At 42.1% G+C, this 21,557-nt stretch overlaps 1 protein-coding gene across 1 annotated transcript in view; it reads left to right on the top strand.

The window, feature by feature from the left end:
* Positions 1-21,557, top strand: part of STK39 (serine/threonine kinase 39) — a 216,972-nt gene that overhangs the window by 34,521 nt on the left and 160,894 nt on the right. Inside the window, exons 2-7 of the mRNA XM_075284227.1 lie at positions 5,629-5,741; positions 11,148-11,256; positions 13,527-13,668; positions 14,804-14,859; positions 19,628-19,737; positions 20,724-20,825. Of these exons, the coding sequence (XP_075140328.1) occupies positions 5,629-5,741; positions 11,148-11,256; positions 13,527-13,668; positions 14,804-14,859; positions 19,628-19,737; positions 20,724-20,825 (632 nt within the window). The remainder of the gene's footprint in view (positions 1-5,628; positions 5,742-11,147; positions 11,257-13,526; positions 13,669-14,803; positions 14,860-19,627; positions 19,738-20,723; positions 20,826-21,557) is intronic.

Here is a 21,557-nt window from a genome sequence, read left to right on the forward strand (position 1 = left end):
AGGAAAACGTTTGTTTTTGTACCGTGTTAGCCAGTGGGTAGGAAATATAAAAACAAAAGACTTGAGAGTCTTCAGTAGTTGATACTTTTTTTAATGGCTAACTAATAATGATGACAGATTACAATGTTTCGAAGCTCTTGGCTTCACTCTGTGAACTGATAAGAACATTGCAAACTGATGAATTGTTTATTTGTATGTAAGAATAACCAATAATCTTCTCCCACCCTCCCTCCTAGAATTCTATTCCTGAGTGTCCCTCTGTACATAAATATGCATCCTTCAGAAATTGTTTTTAGATATACCTGAAGAAGCCGAGAGCTTTGAAACACTGTAATCTGTCATCATCCCAGAAGTTGGTAGAGGTCCCAGGGGTTGGTGTAGGTCCTAGGGGTTGGTGGAGGTCCCAGGGTTTTTTTAGAGGTCCCAGAGGTTGATGGAGATCCCCGGGGTTGCTGGAGGTCCCAGGGGTTGGTAGAGTTCCCAGGGGTTGGTGGAAGTCCCAGGGATTGGTAGAGGTCCCAGAGGTTGGCGGAGGTCTCAGGAATTGGTGGAGGTCCCAGAGGTAGGTGGAGATCCCAGAAGTTGGTAGAGGTCCCAGGGGTTGATGGAGGTCCCAGAGGTTAATGGAGGTCCCAGAGGTTACTGAAGGTCCCAGAGGTTGGCGGAGGTCTCAGGAATTGGTGGAGGTCCCAGAGGTTGCTGAAGATCCCAGAGGTTGGCGGAGGTCTCAGGAATTGGTGGAGGTCCCAGAGGTAGGTGGAGATCCCAGAAGTTGGTAGAGGTCCCAGGGGTTGATGGAGGTCCCAGAGGTTAATGGAGGTCCCAGAGGTTGTTGAAGGTCCCAGAGGTTGGCGGAGGTCTCAGGAATTGGTGGAGGTCCCAGAGGTTGCTGAAGATCCCAGAGGTTGGCGGAGGTCTCAGGAATTGGTGGAGGTCCCAGAGGTAGGTGGAGATCCCAGAAGTTGGTAGAGGTCTCAGGGGTTGATGGAGGTCCCAGGAATTGCTTGAGGTCCCAGAGGTTAATGGAGGTCACAGAGGTTGTTGAAGGTCCCAAAGGTTGGTGGAGGTCCAAGAGATAGGTGGACATCCCAGAAGTTGGCAGAGGTCCAAGAGGCTGATGGAGGTCCCAGGGTTGGTTGAGCTCCCAGAGGTTGATGGAGGTCCCAGGAATTGGTGGAGGTCCCAGAGGTTACTGAAGGTCCCAGAGGTAGCTGGAGATCCCAGAAACTGGCAGAGGTCCCGGAGGTTAATGGAGGTCCCAGAGGTTGGCAGAGTTCCCAGAGTTTGTTGGAGGTCCCAGAGGTTGATGACGGTCCTTGGAGTTGCCACCACTTAATAAGGTGGGGTTAATTCATTAAAGGTTAAACATTTTCAAAAAGAATAGAAAAAATTGTTCAGATATTTAGCAAAGAGCAAATTCTTGTGTCAATCAGCTCAGTAATATTTGACCTTTGAAGTATTATAATGCGTAGAGTTGCTTTGGCTTTGTTTAGCGTTAAAATTATATTTTTAGCAAGAAATTACTGAGAGCCCTGTGGGTGATCAAGCGTGTAAGAAGTAACAAAAGCTGCAAACAACTTGCACTTTTATAGTAAAACGAAAATCCCAGTAATCTGAGGTTAGTTATAGAAGCAAGCCCTGCACTGGTATGCTGAGGAATCGCAGCTATGCGTACCAGACCATATACCGTAGCTGTGAGGGACATATAATAGAGTTAGCATGCAGCATGCACTCTGCAATACATATATATGTTCGCGATTATAAATTATCTTTAGTTTTCTGTTTTTTATCCAGTGTTTCCATGTAAAAAACTGGTTAAATCCTGCCAGGATTCATAGAAAAGCCTCTAAATCCTGTTTTACCGCCAACTGCTGAGCTCTCCTCAAATATAAACATAAGAGTAAGCCATCACTCACGTTGTATGTGCCGAGGGTGTGCACAGGACTTACACGCTTAGCATAGGATCCTGTGCAAGTACACCATTTGCCCTATAGATAAGCAGCCCTCCAGACCATAGAAAGTTCCTGTATTCAGGGAACCAATCACGATAAGAGACTGTCACCGTAAGAATGTTACTCCTTGTTGCTATTGGTAAGTTCTCCACTTTCCCTTTCTATTAGTGTAAATAAACCTGCCCTATAGTGTTGCCAGTATAACCCGCCTATGTAACTTGTGTCTGCTACAAATTGCGTTCTCATTGTAATTATAAATAGACAAGTAATTAGACAGTGGAATGTCTCACATAACGATTAATTATCCATGGTCTCCATAGTGATCTGATGTCCTAATAGATCGGGAGCATGTAATGCAAACAAAGGGCAAAGCGACTCGGAGGAGAAAAGGAATGATTCAGTGGTGGTTGTGTCATCCGACCTATATCATACCGCCTGTCTTCTGCATACATGTCCCTCTGGATAGCATTAGTCTCTGGACCCTCACCTAATGGCAGAATATGGGTTGTGTGACCCCCATTCACTTTCCTAAACTACAATGGAGACGTGTGAAGAATTCAGTGGTTATTCCAAATACGTATATGCCATAGGATAGGAATATGCTATTAAACTAAGAGAAGACTGGCCAGTAGCTATATGAACTCGACATATACTGTATACATTGAGGCAGATTTGCTAAGACTGGTGTCCACTAGAGTTGAGTGCTCTGCACAACTTCTGCTCCAATTCGATAGGGAAGATCGGTAGAGATCAAGGTGATCAGACCTTCACCGATCAGATACAGTATGAAGTTTGAAGCCAACCCCCAGAAGAAGACGCGTGAAGACCCCATCCCAGAAGAAGATGGAAGCGTCGATGGAGAGTTCTCTCCCAGCATTGGGGATGCCCCCAGTGCTGTTTCAGTGCTGGGGCCCGCCCCCAGTGCTGCGAGAGAACTCACTTGCATTCCGGGGAAAAACGGGATTTTAATTGAACGGTGGGGCAGAGAAGATATCTAAAGGTAGGAGAAGAATAGCCTTTCTTAAGGCTATTCCTACGTTTTAACGAAAAAAAAAAAAAGGTTTTTAATGGTAGAATCCCTTTAATTTTTGTCAATCAACAAAATGAAGCGAATGAACAAAAGAGCAATATAAATTTGGCGTGAGCGCCTTATATAGGAGGAGTCCTGGAAGTGATGATACGTCCTCAACATCATCCAGTCTGTCTGGGATGACCTGAAGAGAGAGAAGGATTGGAGTAAGCCTAAATCCATAGAAGATCCAAGATGGCAGGGACAACTCCTCTGCCATGTTCCTTCAAATACTGTCTGCAAGAGTACCCAGAAGAATTGAAGGCAAAGGTCACACCAAATATTGATGAGATTTACATTTCTCTTTTATTTATTTGCTTAATTTTTTTAAGTGACAAAAATAAAACATTAACTCTTAGATGTTTGAAAACATTCTTGCTTCGCAGCATTTTCCCCATGTCACATTAATGTGACCACCTGTCAAAATCCAGAATAACCACTTTTGGCAGAGCGGACCGCTGCGAGACGTGCAGGAAGAGAGGAGATGTTGTGATGATGTCACTGGGATGTTGAGCCATGCCGACTCCAGTGCCGTGGCCAGCTGCACTAGATTACATGGTTGAGCATCCATGGCGTGAACAACCCAATCGAGGGGGTCCCACAGATTCTCGATTGGGTTCAAGTGCAGGGAATTTGCTGACCAAGGGAGTACGGTAAACTCATCCTGGTGCTCCTCCAACCACGCACGTACATTGCGAGCTTTATGACACGTCGCATTGTCCTGCTGGTAGATGCCATCATCCTGAGGAAAAGCATTTCTCATGTAGGGGTGAACATGGTGCGCAAGGATAGATGCATACTTGTGTTGATCCATCATGCCTTCCACAATGATGAGTGCACCCAGATGACTGATGACACGTGCCTTCTGCGATTGCTTATTTAATGTTGGCGTAAAAAGTAGGCGGTGGTCACATTAATGTGACTGGACTGTCTATAAGACTTTTTCAGGACTTTCTGGACACCTTGGACACCATCTTCAATGCCATTACTCTCTTGCCCCTCACAGAATACGCTTTTTAGCTTCTCTCTAAGGACCGCCGTCTGGTGCTGTATACTGTATATGGAGGAAGCTCTTTAGCTTGGAGAGGTGGACAGGTTATGTGAATGTAATGATCCTCTTTCCTTCCCCCTTGAGGTAATTCCTTCTTATTATGCTGACGTTCTATATCCTACTTTTGGCTAGAGCAGTATTTACTTTTCTTCTTGGCCCGGATACTACATTAATATAGTGGAAAAGCTGTTTGTGTTTAGCTAAGGAGTGTCAGAAGATGTAGGGCAGCAAAGATCCAACCATACAATCTTAATATCACTATCTTACGTATCTGTTATCTACTCACTCTGCCTCCTACTACTGGCTACAATACATACAGTAGTCAACATGACAGACAGATGGGAGTAATATATGACACCAGGATCAAAAATACTAAGTTTCTGTGTAAGCTGTGTACACAATACGGCAGTGCATTTTTTGTCCTGCATTGCTAACAGTAACTTTTACATTGGCCTACCTCTTAGGCCACATGCCAGGGTGCTATACAGTCGGCCAATCAACGCTGGTTCTTGTCCTACCTTTAGAAGTCTTCTCCGCGCAGCTTCCCCGCGGCGTCTTACGGCTCTGAATTCACTCTGCCAGGCATCGGGCCTGTTCACAGACGACTGCGCATGCCCGCTTGTAGTGCGGACATGCACAGTCGGCTCTGCCCAGGCCCGATGCCTGGCAGAGTGAATTCAGAGCCGGAAGATGCCGCGGGGACGCTGCACGGAGAAGACTTCTCGGAGGATCCAGCCCGACCCTCACTCGTGGACTTGGTAAGTATAATTTGATCGAACGTTGCCTACCCCTGAAACGAGCATTTTCCCCCCATAGACTATAATAGGATTCGATATTCGATTCGAGTAGTCGAATATTGAGGGGCTACTCGAAACGAATATCGAATCTCGAACATTTTACTGTTCACTCATCTCTAATTAGTATTTCATGTGACTGTTGCACCAAATAGAGCAGGGGTACCAACTACCGGTCCGAGGTTTTTTTTGCCGGTCCTTGGTTCGGCGGATTAGTCTCAGTCTTAGCTGGACACTTTGCGCTAGGCCACATTGCTATGGTAACGTGTGAACTATTGGGTAGTGTGGGGTCCTGTAGCTGCTAAGGACGCCGCACTACCCAATAGCTTACACTTTACTATAGCAATGTGGCCTAGCTCAAAGTATCCAGCCTCCATGTCTAGTGATTCACCATGTCTTGTCAACCTGCCTGCCCCACAGAACATCTCGGCAGAAAGCCTTCCCACCCACCTCTAACCTCGCCTCCATATGTCAAAGTCCCGCACCTGTCCTACCCCGCCGGGCCACGGAACAATGCCTTCACCTGGTGCAAAAGAAAGAGGTTGGGGACCACTGACCTAGAGGACTGCAGTGGTGGATCAGCAAGGAATAGAAGAGTTAAATATTGCTTTTTTGTTATTTTAACGCACTTGTTCCTTTTTCTTTGTGGATAACCCCTTTAAGACCCTGAATATGTGGATCTATTACTGTATATTCCCAGCTTGCATTGCTCTTTGTATTATTTATGAATTTCATGTAAATCTGTAACTTATTCTGTTGTAGGTAGTGGGGCCACAGCGGTGGTTCAGGCAGCACTATGCAAACCCAGACAAGAGCGGGTCGCCATAAAGAGGATAAACCTAGAGAAGTGCCAGACAAGCATGGACGAACTACTCGTAAGTATTAGTTATATCATCCCTGTCATTAAGAATATATGTGACAACTTATCACCCTTCTACGCTACTACCCCAATATGCTATCAAGTATGAAGCGTTATGCTATCTATCCTATATGTGTCTGTATAAGGCCAGCTAGTGGCTGTGTTGTGAACTGCATGTTATGATATTGGACTGAACTGCTTTTAGGAGAAATTAAGTAACCAAATTAGAGATTATATAAGAATGAAAAATTTCGCGACCCTATGGCAGATTTTGTACTTCTGGATCAACAGTGCTGTGTAAAAAATTTAGGCAGGTATGGATAAAATGCTGCAAAGCGAGAATGCTTTCTGGAATAGAAGTGTTTATAGAATATTCTAGGGAATGAAGAAAAGAGAAATGTAAATCCCATCAATATTTGTGTGACCTTTGCCCTTTGGTAGAACTCGGCAGGGAGGTTGTTTCCGCCACCATCCTGAAGCACTAAGCACAGATCTTCTGTGGATGTAGACTTGCTCCAATCCGTCTGTCGCTCCATGTCATCTCAGACAGACTGGATGATGTTGAGATCAGTGGGGGACATATTATCACTCCCAGGTCACACCAAAATATTGATGGATTTTACATTTCTCTTTTCTTCTATGAACACTAACATTATCCTACCTGCCTAAAACTTTTGTACGCCACCGTCCATACATTTACCTGCTATCCCCAGTGCTGACAAGTTTGGATCCATTGACAGTACTATTTAGAGAACTCGGCTCCCCTCGGTTAAAACTTGTTAAATAAGTAATAATGCACTTTATAGGTTGAAAAGGCATGTCCCCCGGTCCTGATTCAATTACACAGCGAGGGGCACGCCGCAGGTGGCAGCACAACGCAAAGGAAGCTATACTGGAGCAGATTAATGATTTATGACTGCCAAGTCCTTTCGGATAGACATGTCTCGTCCTGCATGGGCGATTACAGGTCAGCCATTCTCATTCATGCTTATGGAAATCATTTCCTCTAAATAAAATAGCTAAAGGGAGAATTCATTAACATCACATAAAAGTAAGTCAAACGAGAGATTAGCTGCTGGAAAATTCCAGGCGGATGGCGGTATATGGTGTTAATCTGGTAGTTCTGAGAGTGTCTCCATCCACTTTACAGGTTAGGGCTCATACATGGTGATAGGAGCCCATGGGGTTCTACACTGCAGGGCTGGGGTACTCTATATGCCACCATATGGTATAGAGGTATTCAGGGATAGCAGATCCGTAGGGGTCAATCGCTTTATAACATGGCGTCCAGTGAACCATAACACAGTATTCATTGTTGGATTTATATAAGGTTTACACAGTAGTAACTCCTAACCTTCCAGTTCTCCTTCAGTTGCTACTGCATAACCAATGTAGCTGTATTGGTATTGTAATGCAGGGTTGATGGGTTTAGGCTTTGAGCCATGATTGAAGGTGAGTCAAATAATTCTCTGACCCTTCCAGTTATAGCAGATTTCTGCAGGACCTCCGCATGCATGCGATATGTTGCACGCTCTACCACCAAAAATACATTCCCCTATCCCGCCTGTCTTGAGCACTGCTAAGCATTAGCCAGTAGGCAGGGGTTGGTGGTATGGAGAGCAGTATTCACATGAAGCTTGTAGGCTTCAGGAATTAGGTCATACAGACTGGTGGTGACCCCTGGTTTGTACAAAAACTGCTTTAGGCTGGGGCCCAATGGGACGGAAACGCCACAATTTGTCCTTGGTGGAAAAATCGCAGCGTTTTACAGTAAGTGCAAAGTGGATGGGATTCTAGCAAATCCCATGCACCATGATTTCCAAAACTGGTCCGGTATTGGAAATCACAGCATGTCAGTTATTACCTACAGAAATGCCGTCAGTTTCCCCATAGGTATAATTGTAACAGTAAGTCCGCAGAGGAAACTCTGCAAATTTTCTGTCTGAAGTGTTGCGGAAAGAACCACGATGCGTTGCCCTCGTGTTTTTTCCTTCTGCGCTTTTTTGATGCGGGTTGACCCGTGGGGCCTTATCCTTAAACAAAGAGATTACTTTAGAGCTGTGTAACATAATAGCATTGAAAAAGGTAAACTGTTGTGGGAAGAAAGGAAAGGGCTATAGTACTATGTGCCTAAGAAAGGCAGATCGCTAGAAGAGATAGTGGAAATAGATAGATAGATAGAATGATAGATAGATAGATAGATAGATAGATAGATAGATAGATAGATAGAGATACAGATAGATAGATAGATAGATAGATAGATAGATAGATAGATAGATAGGAGGTAGATAGATAGATGATAGATATATAGATAGATAGATAGATAGATAGATAGATAGATAGATAGATAGATAGGAGGTAGATAGATAGACAGATAGATAGATAGATAGATAGATAGATAGGAGGTAGATAGATGATAGATAGATAGATAGATAGATGGATAGATAGATAGATAGATAGAAGATAGATAGAGATACAGATAGATAGATAGATAGATAGATAGATAGATAGGAGGTAGATAGATAGATGATAGATATATAGATAGATAGATAGATAGATAGATAGATAGATAGATAGGAGGTAGATAGATAGATGATAGATAGGAGATAGATAGATAGATAGATAGATAGATAGATAGATAGATAGATACAGTAGAGATAGATAGATAGATAGATAGATAGATAGATAGATACAGTAGAGATAGATAGATAGATAGATAGATAGATAGATAGATAGATAGATAGATAGATATGAGAATTAGATGTTCTCCAGAGGTGTACAAGGAGAGCCCTCTTGCTGGCACATGTCTCCTGCACATGTTCGGTCACTGAGGCCTCTCTCTACTTACAACAGACAGAGAATTTGTAAACTGCAGAGAATGAAGCCAGACATGAGATGACAGGGGCTGTGTGAATGTTTGCTGGTGTAAACACATATTACTGCTGGTTTACATAATACAATGTTCCTGTTTTGTTACATTTCATAATATTGATGTACATGACTTTGTACAGGGCAGGTTTGTTACTCGGAGGGAATTACATGAGATATATTTTGCCTGCTACAAATGTATCAAATGTAGCAAAGGAAGTGGACGTGGTTAATCTATAGAAATATTTTATTACACATTTAATGCATATAAAATAAGTGGCAACTGCACTTAATACATAGGCACTAGGGTTGAGCAATCGTGTTCGGAAGAGATCGGATTCCGATTGGCGATCGAGAAAATTTCACGATCGCCATCGGAATTCCGAACACGATCTTTTTATGTGGGATCGAGATCGGTGATTTTTCCCACAATGCATTGCTTAGCCTTCACACTGAGTATACGATGTATATTCAGTGTGAAGGCTCCGCTGCAGTTCCATAGGAATGAATGGAAGCAGCCGACACACAGCCTTAACCCCCTGCGCGCCGGCTGCCTCCATTCATTTGAATGGCAGGCTAAACTAAATCTCTAGCAGCTACTTACCTCTAGAGTTGGCTGCTACAGTGCCCTCCTTCTTCTTGCCTCGCTGCCCCGCCTCCCAGGTTAGTGTTTAAAGCGCTAGGTAGGCAGGGCTTGTGGCTTAGTGTGGGCGGGTACAGGGCGGGGAGACGTGACGTCTCCCCTCCTAGTACCCGCCCAGACTCTCCTAACCCGCCCACACTCTCCTAACCTGGCAGGGAGGGGAAAGCGAAGAGAGAAGAGCAGCGTGGAGCGGCAGCGAGGCGAAAAATGAAGGCACGGGGCACAGGACCAGCCATCTCTGGAGGTAAGCGGACACCAGGGGGTAGGATTGCTTTTAAAATCCGATCTCCAATTAATAAAAAAAATCCCATTGACTTACATTGGGATCGGAATTGGGATCGAGATCGGGTTTGAATGAAAAATGATCGGAAATCGGATTTTAAAATCGATCCTGAAAAGTCAAGATCGGCTCAACCCTAATAGGCACGTAACACTGAAACTATCTAACAGCAGCAGTATTCCCTGGAGGTGAATTTGCACAAGATTTATTACATATCGTTCAACTTTTTAGTAAATTAGACTCTTAGAAATAACCTCAGAGATGAGGAGCGCACAACTAAAGAGAGGCAGAAGAAGACGAAAGTAATACAATTCTACCAATGAGTTTCTGAAATAGATGTTGTACTAAATGTGTACTCCAGGGTTGTTGTGCAGCACAGTAGTAAAATTTGGTTTCTACAAGTTACACATTACCGCTATACTATTGTATCATAGTATTGCTACATCTGGAACGCCAGCATTAAAAAAAAAAATAAAAAAATAAAAATATATAAAAACCTATATATATATATATATATATATATATATATATATATATATACAGTATATTTATTTATGTGTGTGTGTATATATATATATATATATATATATGTATATGTGCATATATTTTTTAATCTCCATATGTCCAATTTCTTAATTATACTTAACTTTTTCTTGTATTGATTCATATTTGTAGCGTTGTCTTCCTGAACTCTCACCTACCTAGCTATAAAGTAACATTTCAAAATTCTGCTGCCACCACTAGGAGGAGCTAAGGAGTTATATAAAAAGTCCATATAAATAGCCCACATAATATACATGTCAAGTTAAATTTTGCTGTGTGTTTTTTTTTTTTCAATTAGACATCAGGTTAAAGTTTGTTAGATCTGCACCCCTCGTCTATCTCTATGGTTCTAGTTTCTAGTGACATCCATGGCTATTGTAATTATGAAGCCAGAACGTGACTACATCTATACTTGGATCGCCAATAAATTAGCAGTGAGAATTTCCAACCTTTGCAGCTTAATGTGATGGGAAATCGGAACTTGACTTCCTGCCAAGAGACGTTCCCTTGTTCTGTCACAGCAATTACGGGGCTGCCAAAGCAAATACTGGCTGCAGACACGGAGTGGACCTTGATGTGGAGTCTTATTTGAAGGACCATAATAAAACCTTGAATGGCATCCAAAAGCCAGGATTCATGTGTGAAAGGATTACCCTGAAAATCTGAAATAGCCTGTAGGAGGGACGGACAAATGAGGATTGTTAATCGTATACTGGGCAATAATGAGGAGGAGAAACAATGGCCCAGATCAATCCGGAGAGTCAGTCTGTGTTAGGGAGGAATGTATAGGGATTGCAATGATTTATATCATAGGCATCTGACCATTAGGACCTCCATGTCACAAGAATGGGGGTCCAGTGTCATCTGTTGGTCGTGGTCGTACATGTGCATTGCTGCTCTGGTCAACCCCATGGGTCTGGCAGAGATAGTCAAGTATAGTCAAGAGTATGGGATGTATTTGTCTTCTGTGCTGTCCCTGCGCTCGTTTTTGGGATTTGCAGTGAGGGTGATATAAACCTGATGTATTGTATATTTTAGTCTTCTTCGTCTCTGGCAATGACTAACCTCAGTAATTTGTCTTTTTCCAGAAAGAAATACAAGCCATGAGTCAGTGCAGTCACCCCAATATTGTCACCTATTATACCTCGTTCGTGGTGAAGGAGGAGCTGTGGCTGGTTATGAAATTACTAAGTGGAGGTAATATTAATAACTAATTCATTGTGACTTATTGTAACATTGAATCTATTGGCTGTGATTAGAATGTATTACAGATACATTTGTCTCTTCTGTTATCCATCATACTTGTAGAGTAATGGATACAGACAGATCCTCCTCCGTCTGTGTCCATTCCCATTGACTCTCATGGCACCCAAAAATGTTATAAAAACTACAATACTTGGAACGAAACAGTACGGAGTAACAAAGGAAGTAATAGACACCTTACCAATCTCCTACTCCTTCCATTCTGACTCTTCTTAGGCCTTGTGCTGGTCTCTGTTGTAACTTCAACCGTTGGTATGATAACGGAGTAAGGATGAGTTAAGAGTATGTTCACACCAAGTTTTTTTTTATCAAGGAGAAAAAAAAAATGCTTCAGGTTTTTTGAAGCTGATTTTGACACTTTTTTTAAGCAGTTTTTGCGGCAGTTTTTTTTTTTTTTTTGCCTAGCACAGAGTCCTGTTTCCTTTCATCCTTTCTAGCTTCTTCTCTAGTGCACTCTATGTCAGTACAGTTATGGGAAATACATGCTAATAAGTTTGTTTTGTAAGGATTTTTTTGAGTGCTTCTAGAGGCAGGCCACTTCTATCAAATAGATATAACCATGCTCATACATGTACAGAGGAGGAAACTGAGCAGCACTTGACTTTCCCAACTTCTTCTCTAGTGCACTCCTTGTCAGTACAGACCTAGAAGTACAAGCCAAAATCTTAATTTGTAAGCCTTGGAGTGTTTCTAGAAGCAGGCCATTTCTATCAAATTATTGCTACATACTTTTACAGGACAGGAACTATGAAAGCAACACTTGACCATCCCATCTTCTCCTCTAGTGCACTCCTTGTCAGTACAGACTTAGAAATACAGCCTTGTTGGAGTGTTTATGAAGGCCAGCCATTTCTATTGAGTGGGTGTGCCCGCACAAAGAGTTGGTTTGCATTCCACAAGGTCATCTTCTACCCATATTTCCATCAAGGACTCAAGTATGCATCGTGCAAGCATATGACAACAACTCTATTCCATATAGATTATTGCATTTGTTGACTTTTATGGGCTAGGATGAGAACATGTAAACTGAAGTATTCGCTTGGCTGCCACGGAAGTTTCTTTTTAGAACACAGTCGGTGAATCATGAGAAAGTCAGCTCGCAGTCCGACAGGCCGGAAGCCATGCTGGAAGTCATTACCAGTAGCATTAAAGCTGGATTTACTAGTTGATTTAATAATTACGACTCTACTCGTCAATGTGTAAACTTGATAAAGTGTCAAAAGCAAACTGGTCGGAAGACTTTGTGTGGCCAAGAAAAATATTTAATAAGCACTTTGAGGGATTAGTTATTTTGAGGCTAAACAATGGTCTGTTGTTTTAGGGCATTGGGATACACTTTATTTATACCCAACAAATTATAAACCTTGCATCAACCTTGTGTTTTGCAATACTATTTCCAGTTCCAAGACTGAGCCTCATTCACACTGCTGTTTAATCGTATTCGCTGCTTTAGTGGATTAGATTCATCTTTCAATCCTATTTATCTCAACACAGATAAGAAATTGGTGGAGTCACCTTGCGCAAAGAAGCTGTCGTTGTCATCCATAGCCTTCCCTCTTTAAGGCCGGGGCCCCAGTGTTTTACAGTTGCCATATGGGGCCTTAGACTAAATCTGACACACAGAAAACCGCACTCTATCCCTTAGGGCAGGGACTTGCTTGACTATAGAGATGATGTCATCCTTGACAACTCTCATGGAACATCTAAGAGACCCCTTAAAAACATGGGTGACCTCCCTAAGACTTGGAAGATTTGGAAGTGTGGGCGAATCCAGTAGAATGTTCCTACAACTTTCAGGTTCTATGTCATTTATTGTATGATGAGCCTATGCTATGGCTCTCATGTCATAAAAAGGGGACATGGCCCGCACATTATCACGCCTGTGGATAGGCGATATCCTAGCCAGTAATAGATACATCACATGGCAATGTAGACATGAGTCTATACAATGTGTAATAAAGTAAGGGACACAAGAAAGCCAATACTGGTAAGGATAGGCTGAAAGGAATGCTCTGGGCAAACTGTTTCATTGTAGGATGGGCACCTGAAATGTGGTTTTCTTAAAATCTGTGTATCATGCATTATCCCTTCAGGCCCTGCACTCTGTATAACACATATCCAACAGTGTACCGTCAGCGCTTGTCTGGACATTTATAGAGCAGAAATATACATGCGTATAGGTGAATTGTTTTATTTTGTTGCAGGTTCCATGTTGGATATTATAAAACATGTGGTCAGCCGAGGTGAACATAAGACAGGCGTGCTAGAAGAAACAATTATTGCAACTATACTTAAAGAAGTCTTAGAAGGATTAGATTATCTACACAGGAATGGACAGATTCATAGGTATGTTATGTGGTCATGGCATTGCATCCCTCTTATTCCTCCAGGGTTTCTCTACACAGTCTAACATTGTCAACTCTGATTGGATTGCGTGAGAGGGATACACCCCCTAACTGGCAACACCCAATGCTACTCCTTGTGACCACTCCTCCGGTATTCTGATATATATATATAAGTCGATGGCTGGTCAGGTAACGGAGGGGGTGTACATCTCACTCAGACTACTAAGATGGGTGGGATGGGAAAACTTCAGAAGGAATGTTTGTTCTCAGCAGACAACTTTTGTCTGCTGAGCATTTTCGTAAATGCTCAGTACTGGGCTGGATTTTTAGGAATGAGAGGTAGGTTGGTAGTGGGACTTGTCATTCCACCTCCCTCCAGTCCACACTTTGGGGATGTTCCGGCAGCGACTCAGCTGCAGAGTCTCCTCGTCAAGGAGGCTTAAGAAGCCAGCTCCAGCAGCAGACTGGGGGCAGAGCTTGGCTGGAGAGCTGATATATTTTTGGAGCTGTGACCTGAATGATTCTACTGGCTTTTGGATTTCTGTGATTCTAGGTGAGGTAACCTATTCTATGTTAGTTAGAGCCTAGCCGGGCAGGTTTTTTTTTTTTTCTTTTGTATTGTTTCCTTTTGTTGCTGCACTACCTTTTTGAGTGAAAATAAACTCTACCTTTGTTTTGGACTAAAAGAAACTGGACTTTCTGTCTATGCCACCCCACCTAGAAACCCCAGACTCTGACACTATATATATATATATATATATATATATATATATATATATATATATATATATATATATAGAGCCTGAATATACAATCTCTGCTCATAGATCAGTGCCTTGTAATATAAAATATTCAACAATGAAGCCAAACCAAGACTTTTATTCCCAGCACATGTGAATGTATCTTGGGGTTATTTTATTAAGTTATGATTGACCTCTTGTGATTCTTAGCAAATAAATATTATGATGCAGATCAAAACACGATCATATTTCCTGATCTCATTTCCCTTCTGAATCACAGACATAAAAATACTTCTCAGTAATGCCGAATCCGATGACTATGTTATAGGTCTTAGGTTTAAGTTGTGTCAGGTGACCAGAACTAAATCTATTTTATATTTTAATATTTTATCTCAGGGACCTCAAGGCCGGAAATATCCTTTTGGGAGAAGATGGGTCAGTACAGATAGCAGGTAATTTCACCAATGAGGTCTTCATCTGTATGCCGGATACGTTCACTGGAGAAAGCTGTGTTGTGAGCAGGGGAAGGCAACTTAAGGGTTAACTTACACAGTTTATACACCATTTTTTTGGTGCAGAAAATGGTTTAATGGTTAATGATAGCCTTCCTGGTGGCCAAACCTCTGACACCTCTAGTGATGGAATTTCTAAGAATGTATATCTGTAACAACTTACTGTATATATCTGATTATCTATACAATATTAGTAATCGTACAATATCATTTATAGTGATTAAGTTGGAATCAGAGTAACTTTTTTCCAGCTTCACTCCAACTCTGATCCCACAGCCCTGGGTATAGTTGGCTTTTGGGTTAATACATTCTATCCCTGGAGCTCTGTCGGGACTAAGGAGTTGGTGCACATGATCCTCGCTGTCCTGGATTAGAACTTACTATTATTTTTGGTGGTGATAGATTTTATTCCTGGTGGTATAGAGTAGTAAAAAATGTTAATGGAAATTTCCCTGCAATATTCCTGGTGGCCTAGAGTCAAAAAGGGTTTAAAGTACAGAACACTGATGGTCTGGAGTTGTTTAGAGATGATTTACCATCCCAGTTAGTGATGGCTGAGATGGGAATATATTGTAGGATGGTGCCAACCACTAGTCTGACCATGCTACAGTGTTCCTATAACACTCATAGAAGTGTATGAGAGCTACAGAAACAATGTAGCACAGCAAGATGTTGTTTCTGTAACCGGGGAGTAGGGTTGAGCCGATCTTAACTTTTCAGGATCGATTTTAAAATCCGATTTACGATCATTTTTCATTCGAACCCGATCTCGATCCCAATTCCGATCCCAATGCAAGTCAATGGGATTTTTTAATTAATCGGAGATCGTATTTTAAAAGCAATCCTATTCACTATACAGCATGGAATCTAACAATTGTTAGAATCCATGCTGTGTAGTGAATCACTAAAGTAGCCAGAGGATTTTTTTTTAATCCTCTGGCTACTTAGTCCCCCCTGGTGTTCACTTACCTCCAGAGATGGCTGGTCCGGTGCCTTCCTTCTTCTTTGCTTCGCTGCCGCTCCATGCTGCTCCCTGCCCCCTCCCTGCCAGGTTAGGAGAGTGTGGGCGGGTTAGGAGAGTGTGGGCAGGTACTGGGAGATGTCACGTCTCCCCGCCCTGTACCCGCGCCACACTCTAAGCCACAAACCCCGCCTACCTAGCGCTTTAAACACTAACTTGGGAGGCGGGGCAGCGAGGCAAGAAGAAGGAGGGCACTGGAGCAGCCATCTCTAGAGGTAAGTATCTGCTAGAGATGTTTAGTTTAGCCTCCCATTCCAATGAATGGAGGCAGCCGGCGCGCAGGGGGTTAAGGCTGTGTGCCGGCTGCTTCCATTCATTCCTATGGAACTGCAGCAGAGCCTTCACACTGAGTATACAGCGTATACTCAGTGTGAAGGCTAAGCAGTGCATTGTAGGAAAAGATCACCGATCTCGATCCTACATAAAAAGATCGTGTTCGGAATTCCGATGGCGATCATGAAATTTTCTTGATCGCCGATCGGAATCCGATCTTTTCCGAACACGATCGCTCAACCCTACCGGGGAGTTCTGGAAACAGTGTATAGCTCACTGTGCTACTATGTTTCACTGATTCCCATTCACTTCTATGGGAGTCACTGAAACAGTTTAGCACAGCTTACTTGGCTGTTTCTGTATCTCCTTGCCATAGGTGCAGATCTTAGATTTTTATGGTATATTCTATGGATGTGCCAAAAAGTTTAAGATGGGAATACCCCTTTAAGGTACTCGGGTGGTATGGGAAGCTAGTGCTGCGATCTCTGAGCCTCACAACAGGAGACAGTTGAAGCCTGTATAGGAAGACCAAGATGTTTCAAAATAATAATTAAAAAAAAATAAAAAAAATATTACTTTATTACTATTATTAATAATATTAATAATAATAATAATAATACATTTTATTTATATAGCGCCAACATATTCCGCAGCACTGTACAATTTATAGGGTTCAGATACAGACAGACATACATAACAAAGAACGTCATTTCACACAATGGGACTGAGGGCCCTGCTCAAAAGAGCTTACAATCTATGAGGTAGAGGGGTGACACAAGAGGTAGCAGGGGCGGCATTGCTTATACAGTGTTCAGACAATTTTGTGCATTAGGAATTGTGATAGGCTAGTCTGAAAAGATGCGTCTTTAGTTTGCGTTTGAAACTGTAGAAGTTGGGAGTTAATCTTATTGTCCGGGGTAGAGCATTCCAGAGAAGTGGTGCAGCTCGGGAGAAGTCTTGTATACGAGCGTGGGAGGTTCTGATAATAGAGGATGTAAGTGTTAGATCATTGAGTGAGCGGAGAACACGGGTTGGGCGGTAGACAGAGATGAGGGAAGAAATGTAGGGAGGTGCGGCATTATGGAGAGCCTTGTGGATGAGAGTAATAACTTTATATTTTATTCTATATTGAATAGGCAGCCAATGTAGTGACCGGCACAGACCGGAGGCATCGCTGTAGCGTCTAGCCTGATAGATGAGCCTGGCCGCTGCATTCAGAATAGATTGTAGAGGGGAGAGTTTAGTGAGGGGAAGACCGATTAGTAAGGAGTTACAGTAGTCAAGGCGAGAATGAATCAGAGAGACAGTAAGTGTCTTTAGTGTATCTCTGGTAAGGAAAGGGCGTATTCTGGAGATGTTTTTGAGGTGGAGGTGACATGAACATAATATTACTAAATAATAATAATAATAATAATAATAATAATACAATAATAATAATACATATTTATATTATTATTATTATTATTAATATGAAATTATAGTGGATATACTAATAATTTTTGTTAAAGTATTATAACTTTCAATGAAGAATATAGTCAGAAACCATCTCGCTTTCCAGTTGTCCCAGATATGTTATTTTTTAAAAAACCGATACGGCAGCGAGAACACGAGTAATATCCTCCATAATAGATGTGATTTACGAGGGCTGACAGAAAATAGGAGTAATTGAATGCCAGAAAGTACTACAATGTATATAAGGAAGGTTGCAAAAATTGAATTCTTCAGGTCTCATCTAGGAAAAGCGATTTGAAGATTCCAAGTAATTTAATTCTTCGGAGAAAGTTAACCTGGAGGATAAAGCATGAAAGAGAAATGACATAATGAGCAAAATGGCCAAAAATGGACTTTAGTATATTATAAATCTATATAATCAAAGGATGGCAGATCTCTCCCAGCTTCATTTAGGTTCTTTCTGTACACGTTGGCTTCAGGGGTTTGGCGGGGTTTTTTTTTTTTTAGTCTAGGACGGAGAATAGAAAAATAATTCTGTGCTTGGAAATGTTATTTCTTGTTATAATGTGGAATAACTCGATGTAAGTGACGCGAGAGTCACAAGGAGGAACGTCTCACATTTCACTAAGCTAATATGTATTCAATTCTTAGGTACCAATGTAACGCTGTACTCAGTGTCAATAGAAGTAAAATGTATTCACACCGCATACTATTCCTCCTCCGCACTTTCCAGCCTCGGTGTATGTTTGAACACCTGAAAATTATATGCAAATGTATACCGCAATAGATCCATTTACTTTAAAGGGGTGAAAAATATCTGCAAATACACCCACCGCACTGCAAAATCCTGTTTACTTGGGTGCCCTTTTCTTGGCTTTATTTTACTTGCTGCTCCTTGTATCACTGTTATTTGCATGCATGGACAAACTACATTTCCCATGATTCATCTGCCTTCTCTCACTCTCTGTCTACCCATCCCTTTCCCACTCTCCCTTCCAATGAGATCATAGGTAATAAATCACTCCCACTTGTGAGGTCACAGGATGATGTGATGTTTTGTTTGCATGCTCACTGATCCCTATGAGCAGCAAATACACAAAGAGAGGGCAGATGAATCATGGGAAATGTAGTTTGTTCACAGATTCACTGCATGTAAATAATAGTGATACAAGGAGCCTCAAGTACAATAAAGACAATGAATTGGTGCTTAAGGGAACAGTGAGGATTCTTCATCATGGACCTAGGTGTTCCAACCTGGTTCCCACCCCTAGATGGCTTCACTCCTTCCCCTATTTTGTGATTTCACAGAAATTTACCTGTACAATGGGGGTTGGCTATAGTAAAGCCCAGCCCACACAGCATAGGTAATTTACCTGTGAGATCAGGAGAGGAGGGAGGGGGGTGAACAACTCAGGGGTCAGGGCTGGTTCCAATCACGTGTCGGAAACCAGGCCGAAAAATCTGCTGACTACAGTAAGGTAAGTTTAAGTTCTTGGACAACCCCTTTAAATATTTTGCCGTTTGGAGGGATTGGTCCACTATATAAGTGAGAGCTGCCAATGGTCAACACAATTTTCCCCTAATATCTCCAAGGACTTTTTGGAGGCCACCTTTCGACTGAATTACTTATCAAGATATAGTTCTTTTAATCTCTCATAGGGCATATTTTAACCCCTTATTGTAGTCGAAGATGTCGCCTCAAACTGTTTATTATTGTGTTGCCGCTAATCCTCCTTCTCCCTCCTTCCCTCTCCATAGACTTCAGTAGGAAAGAGCTATAAGCTGTGTATAGACATCTGGATTTGATCCAAGAGAAATGCTCCTTTCTCCACTTATGTGCCTCCCTCCTGCCTCTGCACATCTGTACATAGGGTTATAGCATACGTTGAGTTTATATGTATAACATTTAAGGTTGGCTTTCTTGCATTTTCATACTTAATTTTGTGTGTTTCTGATTTTCAGATTTTGGTGTTAGTTCATTTTTAGCCACAGGTGGTGACATGACAAGGAACAAAGTAAGGAAAACATTCGTTGGCACCCCCTGCTGGATGGCTCCAGAAGTAATGGAACAGGTACGAGTTTAAGTGTCAAACCTTTACTGTTATTAGATTCCCATAAAGGGTTAAAACAGCGCCTGCACAGAACACCGGCTGTGCAGTATTGCCCTGAGCTGCCCTAACACTGACTGAAGGAAAGCCCCCAAATAACAGGACTCTGCTGCTGAATCATTGTCTGCTTGTCCTTTTCATCTGCACCATCCTGAATTCTGATTATGGGGTTCAGTAGTGGGGGATTTACCTCCTAAAGATACACAATTGTTACAATGTATTGATCATTAAGAGCTGACCTTTCACCACCTCCGCCAGCTGCAGTTCTTTGTATTGTTTATTAGGCACTGCACCACTGATTCCAGCACAGTTGGACTTTTTTCTCTAGCCCCCACCATTCCCTAGCAATCAATGCTGTTAGTTTTGGTGCCTAATATGCTAACTAGGCTCTGTACTGTCAAGTGGGTGGTGTCAGCATATCAGACTCCAAAACTAACAGCTCTGATTGCTCGGGGATAGTAGGGGTTTATTCAGACTTATTAGCGTGTCAGTCAAAGGTTCCCCCGCTGATCAGACATTAATGACCCTATAATAGGATAGAAGAAAAAACATGGAAGCATGCTAAACTATGAGTCCACTGTATTCTATCAGCATTCTTTAATAACTAAATTTTTTGTGCCATTTTGGCTACTTGAAGTGCGGACCTGTGGCGTTAATATGCTGCATTTACATAGGGCACAATATTAAGCTGACAGATGTGCACGAAATATCACAGCTTGGTAAGCAAGGGTTAATCAGATTTACCTTACATTACATGATAGATTGCTTCAGACGTTGTGTAAGAGGACAGATGCAATTACAGCACAGCTTACAAGATGACTAACCCCATTATAACCATATATAAACCATATAAGGCATTAGAAGTATTAAATAATAGTGTAATACCAGACTGCCGGTAATCGGAGTCATGTGATAGTCGCTGATCAGTCTCTTCATTTCCATCCTATTAGGTTAGAGGTTATGACTTCAAGGCTGATATCTGGAGTTTTGGAATTACAGCTATTGAACTAGCCACGGGTTCTGCTCCGTATCACAAGTATCCTCCAATGAAGGTAAGAGGTCCTACAGTATGTATAAAAGTGGCCATGATAATATCAGGCCCAGGATATGTAGCTTTAAAGGGGTATTTCCAACTCGCCTGTTCACCAACTTGCATGCTGTGTGCTCTGTTCACTTCCTGGTTTTCTCGGTATATTGGTGGGCGGGGTTTCACTTGCTGTCTCCCAGGCAAAGCTCTGCTATCTCTCTTCATAGCAGTTCATGTTTACAGTCAGTAATGAGGGATGGCTGTACATAAATTACCACAGTATCATGGAAAGATGCTCAATATGAAGCTGATGTAGCAGAGCTGGATTTGACTCAGTTTACAATAAATTCAGTGTTAGGTCTGTGTTTACATACAGAGGTTACAGACTCCCTGTCTCAGCCCTTATCAGCCAAATTCAACTGACTGATAACTGGAAGAGCAGAAGATAAACGGCTCAGAAATACAAGCACGGAGTACTCAGCTCCCCCCTCCCCTATCTGAGAGCAGGAGATCTGTCACTTGTGTGGTGCAGAGAGATAAACAGCTCAGAAATACAAGCACAGAGCACTCAGCTACCGCTCCCTCCTGAGAGCAGGCAGCTACGTCACCTGTCCACCGAGGAGATAAGCTCATCACCAGACCCCTGGTTACGGAAACGCAGTGTAAACAATGAAGTCAATAAATTAAGATAGCAGCCAATCAAAGCAGTTTTGATAAAGCAGTGTATTTAGGAAAAGTCTTAAATCCACATAAACTA

The sequence above is a fragment of the Leptodactylus fuscus genome, chromosome 8 (assembly GCF_031893055.1).
Source record: "Leptodactylus fuscus isolate aLepFus1 chromosome 8, aLepFus1.hap2, whole genome shotgun sequence".
Taxonomy (NCBI): Eukaryota; Metazoa; Chordata; class Amphibia; order Anura; family Leptodactylidae; genus Leptodactylus; species Leptodactylus fuscus.